The sequence below is a fragment of the Alosa alosa genome, chromosome 19 (genome assembly GCF_017589495.1).
Source record: "Alosa alosa isolate M-15738 ecotype Scorff River chromosome 19, AALO_Geno_1.1, whole genome shotgun sequence".
Lineage (NCBI taxonomy): Eukaryota > Metazoa > Chordata > Actinopteri > Clupeiformes > Clupeidae > Alosa > Alosa alosa.
Window position 1 is genome coordinate 11,953,703 of NC_063207.1, and position 16,948 is coordinate 11,970,650.

Consider the following 16,948-nt stretch of genomic DNA (forward strand, 5'->3'; position numbering starts at 1 on the left):
CATAAAGATGATTTCTCGATGTGGCAATAGAATGCAAGAGTTTTCACCACAAACATTCCTGGCTAAATCTGACTTGAACTCTTCCAACTATCTATCTTGGAACGGTTTTGTGCAGCCAGGCTCTCATTTGAACTCGTAGGCTATTCGTGGAAATATAACATAGCATAATATCATTATACATTACAATCATATAAGTTAAAGCTACACTTGCAAATGCAAATCACAGAGTTCTTAAGTCTATTATTTAATAATAATAATAATAATAATGTCTCTGAAAAGGATGGATAATTTCGCAGTTATATAGCAGCTGATAGTAGCAGTAGCCTAGTAGTATTGTACTGTACTGCAGCATAGCATATCAGATGGTGTAAAGTTTAGGCCTATCAACAATTTCTCTGCTGGAAACACTCGATACATTCATGGATAGTAGGCGGCGGCCTATTCGTGAAATATTATAACAAGACCGGTGGGCTATTTGACAGTGAGTGGCTTATCTGCGCTTGAGCTGACATTGTACGTTTAGGCGTCTCTTGTTGTCTTGGTTATTATGGCTCGAATTTCAAACGAGATACGGTGACATCCTTAGAGATAGACTACCATGTTGGCCACTAGGTATTGTCTAGTGCATGTCATGACCATGGATAACAGAAGCAGAGCAGATGATGTAAAAAATGCACTTCAGCGGGCCAAACATAAAATATCAAGCTTGGAACATGAACTTTCTGTGAAGTAAGTAGCCTACACATGCACATGCATGGGTGTGCCAATCAGTAGCCTATCCTACTTTTTTTTCTATGGATGCTGTCGGCTCAGTGTTATCTTGTTGCATGTATTTCCATGTGGTCACCTTTCCATTGCTGTAGTGAATGCAAAAGTGGGTTCATACATTGCATGGAACCTATACTTGATATGCCCTCTCTTCACATCTTGTATTAGAAGAGTAGTGAAGCATCTTATTGCATGCTAGAACTAGAAGTCCTTTCTGTCTTGTTTGACTGTTTTCTAGGCTGATTTCCTGTTGTGTGCAGGCAGTAACATGATACTCCTCTTATGATAGGCTACCCATCTGCTAGGTGATAGCCTAGTGACTGTTCTGCAGTTTTGCCTTATCCTCGTATCTTTCAGAGGATAGACAGCTCAGGTGTAGGTAACCTCAGGTGTTTTGTATTTGAAGTTGATTTAAGACACCAGAAACTCCAGAAAGTCTACTTTACATTCAAACATTCAGAGATATGTTTAGAATGCAAAATGCAAACATTGCAACAACACATCTACACATTGTTGCCACCATTTTCTCACTTTTTCTCAGCCTAGCAGCTCTGTAATGGCAATAGGAGAAAGAACACCTAGATTAAGCGCTCAGTTGCTGTAGCGCTAAATATCACAGCATTTTCCCCATGACCATGTAAAGTCTTTGGTTGAGATGATGGCGCCTTCAGCTGTGTGTACATTGTGGAAGAGATTAGTGTGACCCATGCAGAGTGGTAGTAAAAGGCATATGACCAGATTTCTGTGTTTTGTGTCATGGGTCTTTAGATTATGGGGCCAAAGTCTGCCGTTTTCTATAGGCCAGTCAGCGACTAAAGTAGGGTGTATCTTGGCCTGAGTTGGTCATTTATCATTTTCTTTTGGTTGACCCAGGGAGAGCTGCTCAGAGAGTGAAGAGGAGCATCATTCTTTGACATGGTCCCACAAGACAGAACTCAAAGACTCTCTTGTTGACATGTACCGAGGTATTTTTCTACAATATTGATTCCTGTTTTCTTTTGTATCATGTTCTGTTCTACATTTTTTGCCATGATATTTTCTAAACTATACTTTGCTTACTGTATTTTCTTAGGAAAATTAAAAGAGTAATTGGGAAATAGGAATTAACAGAGTATGGTTCCTAATTGGAGCAAAAACATAGGGAGTTTAGTCTTCCTTCCAAATTTTATCTTGTGTAAATATTTTCGTAAGTGATGACTTCAACTTTACCATGAACATGCCAGCAGTATTAGATGAATGATATCCGGGACATTGATCTATCAAATATGTCTTTATGTGTAAAGGTTTTATTTAGGTTATTTGTACTTTTATAATTGGACACAAGATTAGATTGTGCACCTTGTAATAAAACATGTTGAGGTCAGTGTAGTTGATATATGTGGATATATTGTGTAAGACTAAAAGTTTATACAAGGTATCTGAGCTCATAGGTTTACTGGAATGTGATTGCTGAAATCTAAGACCTTAAGCTTTAGCTAATTAAGTGCAGGTCTACTTAACTTTTCATAATATTTAAAGGAGAAATTAAGTAATTATGTGGGGGCTATAGAAAATACTTATTCGAAGCCAAACTCTTTGTAACTTGGTTCAATGAAGAAGGTTTGGATTCTAAAAATGAAACAAGAAGGCTACTATTGACCACTAGAGGGCAGCCTCACCATTTCATAAAAGTTTTGTATGAGCTGTGTGACATGCTATCCTGCCCATGGAATGAGTCATTTTTAGTGGCTATGGAATGTGAAAGGCACAGTGAACATTCTCATGAAATAGCATTTATTGTATTTGCCAAAGAAATGGTTTGTCCATGGCTGCACATGCATCTATTATTACACAATTAAACATCAAATTGGATGAGCTTCTGAAATATCATCCTTACACTTCTATTGGATTGGATTGGATTGGACAATATGCTTCAGCAGAGTTTTTCCACTGTAGTGTATTATACTATAGTGTCACAATTTTCTTTCAGAGTTCTGTCTTGTGAGAAAGTATTGTGAACTGTTGTTTGCTCTGTGTCTAGAGTGTATAGAGCATTTTCTGTTGTATTACTCGTGTAAGAGGACAATAAATAAATAGTTTCGCCTACTATGCTCTGTTTCTGATACTCACCACCTTCTGGTGGAGTCTGTTTAACCCTTCCAATAGGCCCATAAATCACAAGCATCATACAATGCTAAATGAATTGCCACGGCAGGGCACTTATCTTTATAATGGGGGCAATTCCTGTTCTCTTGTCACTGTTTGTTTAACCCATTGACATGAACAAAGCACAGCAATAAATGCATTTGTGCCCTGGGAAGGAGTGACTTTATTTGATGGGTTTTCAGTTACAGAGCTGAACAGGTGGATAGATACAGTGAGGGTCACTTGGGCAGGCACCAGACGACAGTACTTACTTAACTTACTTGTTAACTCATGTGGAACTTTGATGGAAAATCGTAATTCAAGAAGTATTTTGGTAGCTTGAAAGTGCTTTGCCATTCTTCTTACATCAAATTATCTTTGTAGAATTTTAGGATTTTACAGTAATTCAACAGATGTTAAAGTTGACATTATAGCTGTGCTACAAATATTATTATTTTTACTTGCCTTAATTTAAAAAGTCCAAATTGCGACAGCCTTGATGTTTTAATGCAAGAGTTTACTGTGTCCTGGCCTGAACCATCATTATACAATATCAACTCTGGCTAACAGGTGTCTGTGTACTTCCTGCTTTGAATGTTGTATGTACACTTGGTCATCTGACTCTTTGGGCGCGTGTCCCTGGTTTGTGGTAACGCCACACTGGTAGCCACCTCTCCCCACTCCACCACATCCTATTGGCAGGGCGGAGGCCACACAGCTGAAGCAGGATGTGACCTGCCTCAGGTCCTGTAACTGAACACGTACAGCACACGATACTGGCTGCCTGTGTAGGATGTCCCTGTTCAACAGTGCCTGACTGACACGGAACACACTGTGTCTGCCCACACCTACTCTACATCATTCTCTTGTTCAAAATTCAGTACGTTATCAAGTCATCCCAATCAAGGCCTTAATCTGGCTTGTGGGTTGATTTAATGCATGGTTATTAACCTTTTCCACAGAAGTGTGTGTGTGTGTGTGTGTGTGTGTGTGTGTGTGTGTGTGTGTGTGTAGACAGACACTGATGAGCCAGTAGATCTCACAGGCAGCCATTAGGTAGTGGTGGGTCTGCTTTGGCAAATCCCTAATTCCTCTTGAAACAAGAAACACTTTGCTTCTGTGATTTCAGTCACTTTAATAAGACCCCGCACAGGTAAAAGAACAGGTGTCAAAATCCCCATTCCTTGAAGGGATTCTTTGGTGTCACTCTTCCAAGGATTAAAGCACATTACATAGAGAAAGATTAGCTGTCCATCATTAATATAGTAGCAGGTTGGTATCAGTTAATTACCACAGAAGTTGATGCTTCTTTGAGAATGATGGTTAAAACTGACTAAAACTTTTAGTGTAACTGTTGTAAGAAAATGCCAGCGCAACTTCTTAAAATGTCATTCCCTCATTTGAAACACAAGCTTATTCTTTCAATTCAGCACTTTAAAACATTGCCAAAAATAACAGCCGTAGAATACTGATGGAAATTGTGTGTGTAGATCAACATTTGTCATTTTCCATTTGCTCTGGTCCCCTTGTTTGTACATTTTGAAGGGTTTCTTTTCTTGTTTAATCATTTTTATTAAACAAGAAAAGCACCTCATTGATACAACACACAATTTGCCAGTTATATGTTAAATCAAGTGAAGTGGTGGTCCGAGGATCGCTGTGTTCCTCGGCCTGTAAACGGCTCCCTTAACAACCCCCAAACTGAAGCCACACACAGAAGCCCCCCCATCCCCAAATAACAAACATGGGAGGGTTCCTATGGAGTTGAATGGGCCTTCCATAGGCATGAGCAGGAAAGTGCTACAATTGGGCTTGGCTTTGTTCTTAGCAGGTAGATGGACCTCTGCCTTGACCTCTCACCCCCACCCAGCAGACAGCTCCGTCTGGACAGGAAGTGTGTAGTTAGGCCGCGTGAGCTCAGTGATGCGAGGCGCAGCTGGTCGAGGTGTGGATATGTCGACGACGGTGTGTTCTCTATGCCCCCCTCCTTGTACTCATCCTTTTCTCTCTGTATCTCTTTTTTGCTCCCTCTCTCTTTCTTTTTTTTTCTCTCCCTCTCAGTCTCTCTCTCCCTCTTCTTGACACCCACCACGATGGGCGACGTCCCCTTCTTTTCCTGTGCATCTCCTAACAGAAAGAGAGAACTTTTGGGGGTTTGTGGGGATTGAGTGTGTGGGGGTGTGGTAGAAGGAGGGGCGGGCGTTTGTTGTTGATGGTGTTAGAGAGGGGGGGTGGTTGTGCACGAGCGGCACTTTGTCCAGGCTTCCATGTGGGTCCCATTGAAGTTCAAAATCCCTGGAATTGAGTGCCGTGTGGCCTCACTGGCTATCGTGCTCCCTAAGTGGGTGGTCTGGGAGGCTGGATCTGCCACCAGCGCTACCGTGGATCTCCAGGCTAACAGAGACGCACACAGATTCCTCGGGCCCCCCGGCCTACTAGCTCCCCTTCTTTTGTCCTCCTGTGTTGGTTTAAGGAATAGACACAGGGTGGGCATTGCTAAAACTTTGGTGGTGATGATTATCCCTATCCTCCACTGCAAAGCGTTCTCTCACTGTCTCTCTCTCGCGCGCGCTCTCTCTCTCTCTCCTTCTCAAATATCCATGCACACATACACACACAAACAGACATTTGCTGTGAAATATCGCTCAAGGAATGGCAGGGAACATGTTTTAATCCGAGCAATGTAATCATTATTATTGTCGGGTATTTAAGATGCAAAAGACTGGTTAAGATGGTTAAGCTCAAACAAATCAGTCCTAAGAGGATACAGTCGCTGTGAGTAGTAATTCCAGGCACCTAGTGTGAAATTATAGCTTTAGCAAATAAAATCAGTATAATTCTAAATACAAAATGTCTCCCTCCTTTCTTAAAGAGCCAGAAGGCCTAAATTGAGAGGCCCACCAAAATAATTCTCGTAAAAGTTCTTTGATTTTGATTGATTGTGAACAGTATATCGTTTTTTCTGTTGTTTAGGAGTGGTTATTTCTTTTCCAATGCATAAAAATGAGAGGGCTTCACTGGCAAGCTGGGTCTGAGCAGCTTGGGGGTGGGCTGCCGGGGCACACCTCCTCCAGGCATTGATGCACAAGATGCTGTGTTTAGTTTCCTTATTAAGTCACACATTAGCGCGGTTACTGGGTGCTAATGTGTGCAGCGCTGCGTAGTTTGCGAGTCGGTGACTCGTGATCGGGAGGGTGGGGGGTGTTCGGGCGACCCAATAGCAGCATCCTGAACCGGAGAGAGCAAAACAAACAGGGTGGCTGGCTACTCATCGCTCCGGTGCAGAGGCCAGGGAAATGTTTGAACAGGGGCGCGGCGCGATCCCTTTCTCCCGTGGTCCTCGGCGCTCAAACATCAAGTGCTGATGAGGACGGCATCGTTTGTGTATTGCCTCTGTTTCTATATATCTATTTCTCTCTCTCTCCCTCTCTTTCTCTCTCTTTCTTTCTCTTTCTCTCACTATGTGTCATACACATTCACAGTTAGTATCTCTGCCTTTCTGCCATTTATTTCAGTTCTCGTGTATTTGGGCCCCGTTTTTTTTTATCAAATTGATTGATTAAGTCTCTCAAAAATATTTTGTGAAATTAAGGTTAGATTTGTCACATGACTGAAAGTAAATATTCATTTTATTTTGTATTGCAGAAAAGCCTTTTAGATATGATAGTTGTTGTACTGACTTGTTGTATAAATACACTTACATTAGACAACACGGCACCTACAGAATCAGAATTTAGAATCAAAATGGGAGAAGAGACCACAGTAGAGACAGTTACACAGCAGCAAAATCGACAGTTATTTATTTTATCAACCTCTGCCTGTTTCAAATTTTCACATCAGTCGATGAAAGAATCACGGAAAGTTCCAGACTGTTGACTCTCCGGCTTCAGCACTTCAGTCCCCCGCTGATTTACTTCAGGGCCGCGTGAAGGACAGGTCGATGCACAAGCATCGCTCATCCTTTGGGGAAGGGAGAGAAAACATCTCATATTTGGATTCAGCCCGTGCATGCCTCGCGAACAAAAAAAAAGAAGTTCAACTCGGCCAAGCATGTTGGTGAAGGGATTTTCTAAACAAAGGCAGAAATGTTTGTGGAGGATCCTCGTACCACAGGGGCGTGTGTACTCTCTAGTGTAAAGCCATTTGGTCGGAATGGTAAACTCTTGTCATAAAAAATGCATTGTGGGGTTGAGCGTTGAATGTTATCTTAACGAGGCCGCTACAAAAGACGGGTTTCATTCAACAGGTCTCGATTTAGACAGAGAGTAAGCCACTCTGGGGTCAGTAGAGTTCAGGCCCTGTTGTCCCGGAAGTGTTAACCATCAAGATCAAGAAGTTTATTGGCAAGAATTGTTCAAGAAGAATATCACTTACGAAATTGCAAACTCTTAGAGGCCTACTGTTTACAGTGTATAAGATAAATGGAACACACAAAATACTATATTTTATTTACACAATATACTGTACATACACATATTTATAATTATGATATAAACATTTATTGTCTGCTTCTTGTACATTTATTTAAATATCATTATATTTATTTGTAATAGTTTTTGGATTTAAGTAAAGATCTGTTGGTCTGTCAAATTCAAAAAATGGCATGTAACCACACATTTTTTTCCAGTTCATTAAATATCACCACTTATTTAATTAAAAAGCACTTCCAGTACAAATGTAAAAAAAAATCCTGTGCAAGTATTGTTACGTTTTAACAATATGGTTTAGTGTTAGTCTAGTTATTTAGGTAAAATATTGGTTACAATTTTAAAATCTGATTGACATCACTATTCCCCACCCACTAGTATTTTTTTATGATCATAGGCGCCACACGGGAGAAGGGTATTCAGGTGAGGTGTGTGTTGGCGCCCAGCAGTAAATTTCCCGTCCGAGGCGAGGTGAGAGAGAGGTGAAGCCCTCGTCAGCACAGGTCTCTCACACAAGAGCCAGCTGACCTGCGGTTGACTCTTGCCCAAATGCCCCACCCCGCTTACCAGTGAACTCAGAGGAGTGACTAATAACAGCTCAGGGCTGAAGACGTTACCTGGCGCAGGTTTCACAATCCGCCTCGCACAGGCTCCCTTTGTTTAGATCCTGTATTACCCCTGCTCTTTTTGTTAATTATAATGTTCGCTCACCCACTTACTAACCACAAGTCAAGCTTTTCTTTTGTTTTGGAAGATGAAAAACAGTGGTTGATGTTTGGATGTGGTGTAGGCCTACACTCAACCAACTTAAGGTCCAGAGGAAGCATAACAGTTAATGATGTTTTTAGTGTATTCCGTGAAATTTTCTAAAAGAAACTAAATTTCGTCTGATCCCAGTCCTTATGCAGCTCCGTACTAAGCTCATCCTCAAATAACTTGCTTCTTTTGCTCTCTCTCCCTCTCTCTTTCTCCCCCCTAAATGTGTATGAATGCAAATCTCAGCTTAGAGCTTATTTGCTCAGAAAAATTAGAGGTGACTTGCGGTGGAGGGAGGAGGGGGAAAAAAGGAGGATCATTGAGATTTTCACGCTAGGCATCAGAAAGGCCATTAAACAAATAAGTTAGTCTGTTAAGTGTTTCACCATCAACAAAATGAGATCATTAAACATTTCTTAAATCAGACCTGCAGGCCTTTTTCCTGTCCCTCTCACTTGTTAAATTTGCTTTTCCTATTTCAGTTATTGACACAGTTCGGTATCAGGCTCATACAGTGTCAGTGAGGTTGGGTTGTGTTTGTCTTCGAGCAGTAAGTCTTGCTTTGGCAGTTGACCACTCGGGGCATACCTTCACATCTTTAAATGGCTGCTGTGTGCTCTCCGACAGTGTATCTATCAGCCGAGGGTTGTGTAAGACATTACAATAAGGCCGACTTCACTCTGTCAGTATCAACCTCTAGCTGTGCAATCATTTAGATGAGATGTAGACAAATATGTGAGACCGCTTTGACTGCCACAGTGAATAGGGGAGAATGCCCTCTACTTCTGTCCATAGACATCAATTCAGTTAGAATCCTTCTGCAAATGTAAGGTAAAAATAGTTTCCTAACTTTTCTGGTGACAGGGAAATCTACGAATCCCATCGTAACAGTTGCCATATGACAACTGATATAATCATTATTCATCCTTGTAGTCAGAGAGTGGGCACAACTGTTAATGTCCAGACCTAGGATGTAATTACACACTGTGTAATTCAAATAAGCATATGTGATGTGAGTGACGTTAATTATATATCAGATTATCTGTACCGTATTTGCTGACTTGTTAGCTTAGCCGATAAGGAAGATTTGTCCCTGTTCGTCCAACAGTATTAGAATTTAAACAACTCTGTCACACAGCACGATCTACACAGTGGACTTTTGCGGCTGGGATGTATTGTACTCATCTGGTTGACTTTTTAGAGTTGAGACTGCTTTGCTGAGGATGAGTACATATGAATTGAATGAAGAGCAGTGTAAACAAAGTATGTTTTATGTGTCCTTGCTCTGTGTACTGATCTTTATCCTTTTCCATATATTAGCCTATTGCTATATTATCACACAGTGTTACACAATTCCCTTGTTTGTGATGTCAAGGAATACCGGCCCTAAAATATCTAGGCACTATGCCAGAACTCAGGCGTGGGCCAGGAAGTTGCAGATTTCAAAATATAATTATATGAATAAAGGTTTAGAAAATTGCTGATAACATTAGGCACTCTGGAAATTGAAAATCTGCTGTTTTTAATGTCCCAAACGGTGTTCCTTTGGGAGGCAAGTCTGCCTTTGTGTGTTTCATAGAGTCTCACCATTGCCGACTGAAGCATGCGGCTCTCGCATGCATAAGAAATGAGTTATTTCAGTGGATGGCTCCCTAGTTCTTCTCACCCAAATTAGCTGGATCTTTGGAAGAAGAGCCACTCATCCCAATCGATTTTGCAGGTCGTTCCACCAAACCTGAGCGCTTAATGCAGGAGGATCAGTGCGTCCTGGCCCAGAAGACACCACCCAAGGATGGATCCATATGGGGATCTCAACCCCCACCCCGCGCTCCCCCCATACTGGCTTCTCCCTCTTCCACCCGCACCCCCACCATCTCCAGCCTCAATTCAATTATCGCCCTTCGCCTATGCACAGATTGAGTCTCAGAAAGGACGAGAACTCAAATCTCATCATCCACCTCTTCTATCTCTGATTTCAATCACAGGGGAAAAACTCTCAACGTGCCTCAGGAGCACACGCTGAGCTTTTTTCTCAACTTCAGGGTTTGTTGAGTAATGCCCATTGATTAACCATTACCGCCTATTCTGCCGGATTAAGCAGCCGTCGCTAACGCTAAGATCTTGCGGTGGACTGGACGGGCGAATGGGAGAAATTTAATCAATCACTTTCGGCCGCTGAATGCCATGGCTGTTTGGACGCCCTCCTTGGTGTGCAAAGAGATAAAGTATTCAGCTTTGCCAAGACGGATGGGAGCACCAGCGAGCCACCATGGTGTCACTCCATGACCAGTGTCAAACTGGTTGCTGTAGTTCAGTGTTTCTCAAAGTGTGGTCCGCAAGCTATCCCAAGTGGTCCGCGAGCAAACGTGGTAAAATATAATATAGATCAGTTGTTTGCAATATTAAACCAACTTGTATGTAAATCCAAACAGTTCTGCAACACTGCCTATGTAAGCTACGCCAGTTTAAATCATATGAATCCTCTGACACAATAAGCAAGGTGCAAAGACAAAAAGCAAGGTGGTTCAGTGAGTAGGCCTATTGTATAATATACTGTTGGAGTAGGTCTACTGTTTTTTTTAGCTAGGTGGTCCGTGATTTTTTTTTTTTTTTTTTTTTTTATTGGTTAAGTGGTCCTTGGTCTGAAAAAGTTTGAGAAACACTGCTGTAGTTGACCCTCTTAAAAGCATTAGCTAAGAGCCAATCAGACAACCTGGCAAAACAGGTGAGACAACTTTTTTTTTGGAGGGGGAGCCAATCAAGCACCATGGATTGCGTGCTAAATATGGGCCCTTTGAGAACGCTCTCACCAAAGCTTGAGTGTGAGGTGGTTGGTTTGATTGATAGCGCTCGGAAACAAAAAAAGGGCTCATTCTTTTGCAGAGCGGCGTGAAGATCAAGCCAAGTGGATTCCAGCCCACATCACTCTCTGTGACTCCTTTGTGGCTCTGCTTTGATCACCTAATCCACAGTGCACCTAGCTCTTTCCCCTCATTCATCTTTTCGAGCTGGTTAATGTTCTACGTGCTCAGATCAATATTTGTACTCGAAAAGCTCTGTGAATTGGCCATTATGCCTGACTCGCTTTTTTAGATTTTGACAGTTTCGGTGTGTTTTGCAATACAAAGTGGGATGGTGTGCAAAGTTCGGAGGCCCCAGAAATGTTCAAAGGTTCAATTAGTGTTATTAAATAGGGCCAGATTTATTTTTCTCGATGATGCATTTCTTCTTTTTCTTTTCCACTAGTGGCCTCAGTTTCCTCCCACCTTGTTGTGAATCTTTACAAGTGGAGCTGAACACTTATGTCATGAACGGAGACAGAATGATTTCCTCCGAAACACTTATCGCACATGTTATCAAGTGCTCATTTGTTTCACACCTTGCCCAGTTTTATTTGGCAAACATTGCTATTCAAAGAGCTATAGAGTTAGAATGAGGGGTTGGTCTGGTCTTGGGATATTGTGAAGGATACTAGGTCACAAAACAAATCACCAAATATGCACTCAGGAATCATTTTCCTCTATTGAGAAAGTATTTGAGAAGACCTTATGCTCTTATGTCCCAACTAGCACGTATTTCATCAATACAAAGCATATGAAGTTGTTGAGCATAGATGAGGATCTGCTATCATAACGCTTCTCATAGGAGTGTGATGATCAGAGGTGTCTTGAGTATTCTCCAAAAACAGTGATCACCTCATGCACCACTGAAAGGAAAATAATGTTTGATTTGGTAAGGCCATTGATCTGTTTCTTGAGAAATACAACAGTATCCACTAGTGGTTTCATGGAAAGGGAGGAACACGGCCACAAAATCTTTTGATCCCTTCAAAGTCAAGTCCGTTCGGTGTTGTACAAAAGCCCTTGACAATCAAAATTTAACAGCATGCACAAACCCCTCCCCCTCCCTCATCCCCCAGGTGCAACAGTGTTCCATCCCATGTAAGTCATCTGTTTACCCACATGAGATAAATTCATGTCGGCATTTTCACGGGGAAAAACCGCAAGCATGCTGCACAATTAAACCTGCTTTAAGTTTCTCTCAAGATTAATGTCCGTATCAAAATTCATAAAGAATCGGGAAGATGTGAAGGCAGAGCTGGCGGATTCATGGGGATTTCGCATGAAGCCCATTTAATCAGGCTAACACTGCCATTAATATTCATAAAGTCAGCTGGAATACAAATGACAGCCTGTGAAATCTGGAAACTTTTTTGCTACGGAAAAAAAAATTATTAAACGCAGCTTAAAAAATTAATGGAATTGAGTTTATATTGGGGGCGAATGCAAAAGCCGTATTGGTTCGAGGGAAATTGGGCTTAGATATTTCTTTTTGAAGAATTCCATCTTTGATGGACATCAAAGGCGGTCTCAATGAATGCAATGCATGAATGGTCATTTAAAAGGATTTAAAGACATTACGCTGCAATAATTGTACATGAATAATAAGTAGCCCACTGAGGCAATTAGCTCAAAGTCTACAAGGCAAGAAAATGAAGATCACAGGGAAGGCAATGAAGGACAAAGAAAAGTGAGAAAAGTTTGAAACAAGGGATAAAGTGGCTTTAGGAATCACAGGCTGATATTATTTTATTTCTCTTTCTCTCTCTCATTTCTCTTACATCGTTTTGATGTTTCTTTTTAGTCTCAAGATGCTTTGCCAGCACGTTGGTATTTATCCTTCTCAAGTTATTTCTAATGAGATATGAAATTATGTGTATCTTTTTTATCTTTCTTCATAGTTTGTAGGCATGTTTTTTTGTGCTTTTGGCCTCTCACTGACAAGTGTAGTTATGTTTTTTTTACGGGGGACATTAGCACATTATTTGTCATTTGTCACAAACAGGCTCTTTTGCTGTTGGTAGTTAAATAATAATTCTCTTGAAAATGTGATTTCAGTCACAGTCATTCAAAGGTGTGTGTTTTTATTGGTCATAACAGTGGTCAAGCAGATGTCAATAAACTTAATACACTGGCTGACTTTATACACTTCCAAGCACTACGCCTTTTTCATGGGCTCCTTATCCAGAAACCATAAGATTCCAAGAGACGTTGTGCTTTTAATAATTTTTCCACGATTCCAGGACTGATCTATCTTGCCGAACGAATTCAAACTCTTATTAAAACGAAGGCTATGCATTTCTGCTTTGTAATATGGGATTATTGGAAAATACTAATTTCCGCGGGTCTTTTTCTGGAGATTCTCAGGCAGAAACCGTGTCAGTCAGCAAATCAATCACATCTTATTTGGCAAAGCGCCCTTTTCATTGCACCTCACTGCGTGTGCCTGGCAGAAAATTATGAGAATATCAAAAGGTCAGGTTTGTATGCTCTATGTTTTTCTATTCTCCCCCTGCAAAGCTACTTTTCTCCTGTTCGAGTTAAAGGATTACCAGTCTCCCGAGCCATACCTACTAACTCAAACGGCTTCTCCACCTCCCCTCCAACAGAAAGTGGATAAAAAAAGGCCAGCCCCGGGCTTGGAGTCTATAACTAGGATTAATGGTACCCCGCGGTTTCTCCCACAAAAAGCCAGTTGTCGGTTCGCGGCTTGCTGTGTGGTGGCTGAATGGCGTGCGAGCGATGTGTGTGTGTGCGATGTGTGCTGGCGTACAACGCAGGGATAACGCTCCGCTGGCGTCTGCCCCAGGGGTCAGCCACCCGCCTCGCGCCCTAACCTCCCAAGAGGTCTCCCTCTCTCTTTCTCTGGCTCTCCCATTCTCTCTCGCCTTCTCTCTCTCTCTCTCTTTTACTCTCCCTCTTTGCTTGCTTCTCTCTTTCTTGTAGATTCTGTCCATCTCCTTCAAAATTGTTCTATCCCCTCTCTCTCACTCTTTCTTTTTCTCTCTCTCTGTTTCCCTTTCATTCCTCCATCAATTATCTCTCTTCTCTATTGTTTCCATTTTGCTTTCTAATATCCTTCTTTCTCCCATCTCTCACCGTTTCTCCCTTTCTGACCTCTCTCTTTTCTCTTTGCTTTCTTTGCCTTCTCTCTCTCTCTCTCTCCCACTCACTTACTCACACTCTTCTCATTTATCACACTCTCTGGCTCGCTGTCCATCTCTGTCATGGACACTCTTCTCTCCGTCTCCCTTTTCTTTCTCTTTTTCTGTCTTTCTTTCTTGGACTTTTTCAGTGTCATACTGACATATACATAATTATATTTACATAAGTGTATCTTTTTGTCTTTATTACTAACACTGGTATTCACATGTGTAGAGATACATACAGGTCTGTGAAGAAATTGGAATTTTTGTTGGGTACACTTCTTCTCAGTGTTTGAAAACAGTGCATTTTTTTTTCTAAATGTGATTCATTACAATACATGCACTGAGGTGTGCGAAGTATGACATTCTTAGGATTTAGTGTGTGTGCGCAGTTTTAAAGGTGAAGATGTGTTTCTTCCATAAGGATGAGTACACTCAAATTTAGGAAGAGATTTTTTTTAGTTCATAAACACGTGAATGATAACTTGAGATTGAGAATTAAGACCTTCTTTTTCGTCAGCGTCACATTTTTCTTAATAACATGATGCAAGTAGATGACTGAATGCACAGTTTCCATAGCAAAGACTCAAAAATATCCCGAGCCGATCTTCCCCGGGTAATCCAGCCTCTGCATCACAGATGGCTCCCTGATCGTGTGTGTGTGTGTGTGTGTGTGTGTGTGTGTGTGTGTGTGTGTGTGTGTGTGTGTGTGTGTGTGTGTGTGTGTGTGTGTGTGTGTGTGTGTGTGTGTGTGTGTGTGCGTGCGTGCAGTGTGTGTGTGTGGAAGAAGAAGAAAAAGAGCAGAGGAGAAAAGAGTGCTCTCTCTCCTCTCCCTTCTCTGTCTGGACCTCTTCTCTGTCTGGACAGCTTTACCACCAGGGGGCAGCCATTCACTGCACGTGCCTTCCACACACAAACCCTGAGCAACAGGCTTCTCCCCGACCCTTCATCCCTTGAATGTCAGTGTTTTCCTCCTAATTGCCAGCCATCTATTTGTTGCTTGCTTATGAATTAACTTGCATTTATGGACCTGCGTTGTCCTCCCCCCTCCCCTGCTCGTCATCATTAAATTATACCTGAGGAGCTAAACTTTAATTGGCTGTTCCAGCAGCGGGATCTGATACAGGGCTTGTGCTGCATTAAACGGCTGTTTACTTTCCTGATAGCTAAAAGCATTAGAATGATGGCGCGGGATTATAGTTTGTTAATTGCTGTCGTTCATTAGTCCTCCCCTCATAAACTGCAGCTTGGTGCGTCCATTGAATGCCGCGCTAAGGGAAAGGGGGGGATAAGATGATGACTTAAAGCACAATTTTCAACCTACAAATTATAACTGCCCAGATTTTTTCCTCTCTCTCTCTCTCTCTCTCTCTCTCTCTCTCTCTCTCACTCTAGAGGTTATTAAAGATCATTCATCTAGCCAACTAACCCCAAGATCATATTGACAGGCTATAATTAATAATAACCTTTCTCAGTCTGAGTAGAAAGTGACTGCCAGTGATGAAAAGCATTTTTTTTCCCCACTATGAAATTATTCACACATACCCCCCCCATCTCACCCCCCACCCCCCATTTATTTTCAGCTAATCCTAAAGTCAATGAGGAGCTGAAACAAAGGCTACCCTCCCCAATAAGGACCCTCTGTGTGGAGACTACATCACAACTTGGGTAAAGATGCTTCTGCTCCACTATTTTTTTTTCTTTATCTCTGTTTCTCTCTCTCTCTCTCTCTCTGCACTGTTTGTGGAGGGCTTATACCAACATGTAACAATTAAGAATGATTTTTATGTGAGGGTGTTTGTTAGTGCGATGTCATGGGGCTGGTGATTGCACAGAGGTAATGATCTCTTTGTTGGGATCGTTTGTCTGAATGTGAAAGCGTTGTAACAATGTTTAAAAACCAGCTGGTGATTCAATTTGTTCATCTTGAGTGGAATGCAGGTCTAAATTGCATACAAGTTCACGTTATGCCTTGTACGTTGTGAACATTGCACAGTCGAAACCCCACAGTCTAACCCTTTACTCGTAGTACCCAACATGATTTGACAACAGTTATGAAATTCCATTCATATACTATGGACCCACTCATCATTTTGCCAATAATTCTTTTGAGGTAGAGCACACAAAACACTTCCTCACAGGTAGGCACTCTGGGATTGTTTTCAAAAACACGTTCTTAAAGTACCAGTTTGTTTCTTTTTGGGTGCTGGTCACTTGTGGTCAGATTCATACGTCCATGTGAGGAGGCTGTTTATGATTCGCGATAGTGAGCAGCAGACAGCTCCCTGTGGCCACAGGATTTTCTCTTGTGCCTGTGATGCCTGCCTCCAGGAAACCGCTCGCTGTCAGATAAAGGTCATTTAAGAGGCAGGCCAAACACAGGTCTACTACATCTGTCCCTCTGATCTTAGCTTCGACCGTATCCTTTCCTGTTTGGGTCCTTTAAACCCTGTGGAATATAGACACTGCTCTTATCATTGAACCACTTCCAAGAGTTGTGAATGCACCATTGCTCTTGCTATTTATTAACTGTACCGGCATCATTTACTGCAATACATTTGATTAGATATGTAATACATTTAACTAGATATGTATTTAATGTAGTGTGTAATTTAAATCTTGTTATGTGATGAATACATTAAGAGCATATACCAATGCCACACTGCCATACTAGCTCTGCTGAGCCCTCTTAAGTATCATTAAAGCTATATTATATAGGTTATACAGGACAAGTTAAGGTATTCGGAGCATGAGTGCATGAATTTATGACAGAAAATGGTTCAGATCATAGCTTTAACTATATAGTCAGTAAACATCCGGTTTAATGTCAGAACATCAACAGGAGTTATCTGTGTAATACTTCTCCTCTAACTTGCACCATGTGTTG

At 41.6% G+C, this 16,948-nt stretch overlaps 1 protein-coding gene across 3 annotated transcripts in view; it reads left to right on the plus strand.

Moving 5' to 3' along the window:
• Positions 1–16,948, plus strand: part of mipol1 (mirror-image polydactyly 1) — a 58,181-nt gene that overhangs the window by 550 nt on the left and 40,683 nt on the right. For 2 of the 3 annotated variants that reach the window (XM_048227703.1, XM_048227704.1), the window contains exons 2-3: positions 1,642–1,733; positions 15,645–15,729. In XM_048227703.1, the coding sequence (XP_048083660.1) occupies positions 1,642–1,733; positions 15,645–15,729 (177 nt within the window). Of the gene's footprint in view, positions 1–690; positions 730–1,641; positions 1,734–15,644; positions 15,730–16,948 lie in introns of those variants that run through there. The other variant, XM_048227705.1, reaches the window with a different exon arrangement.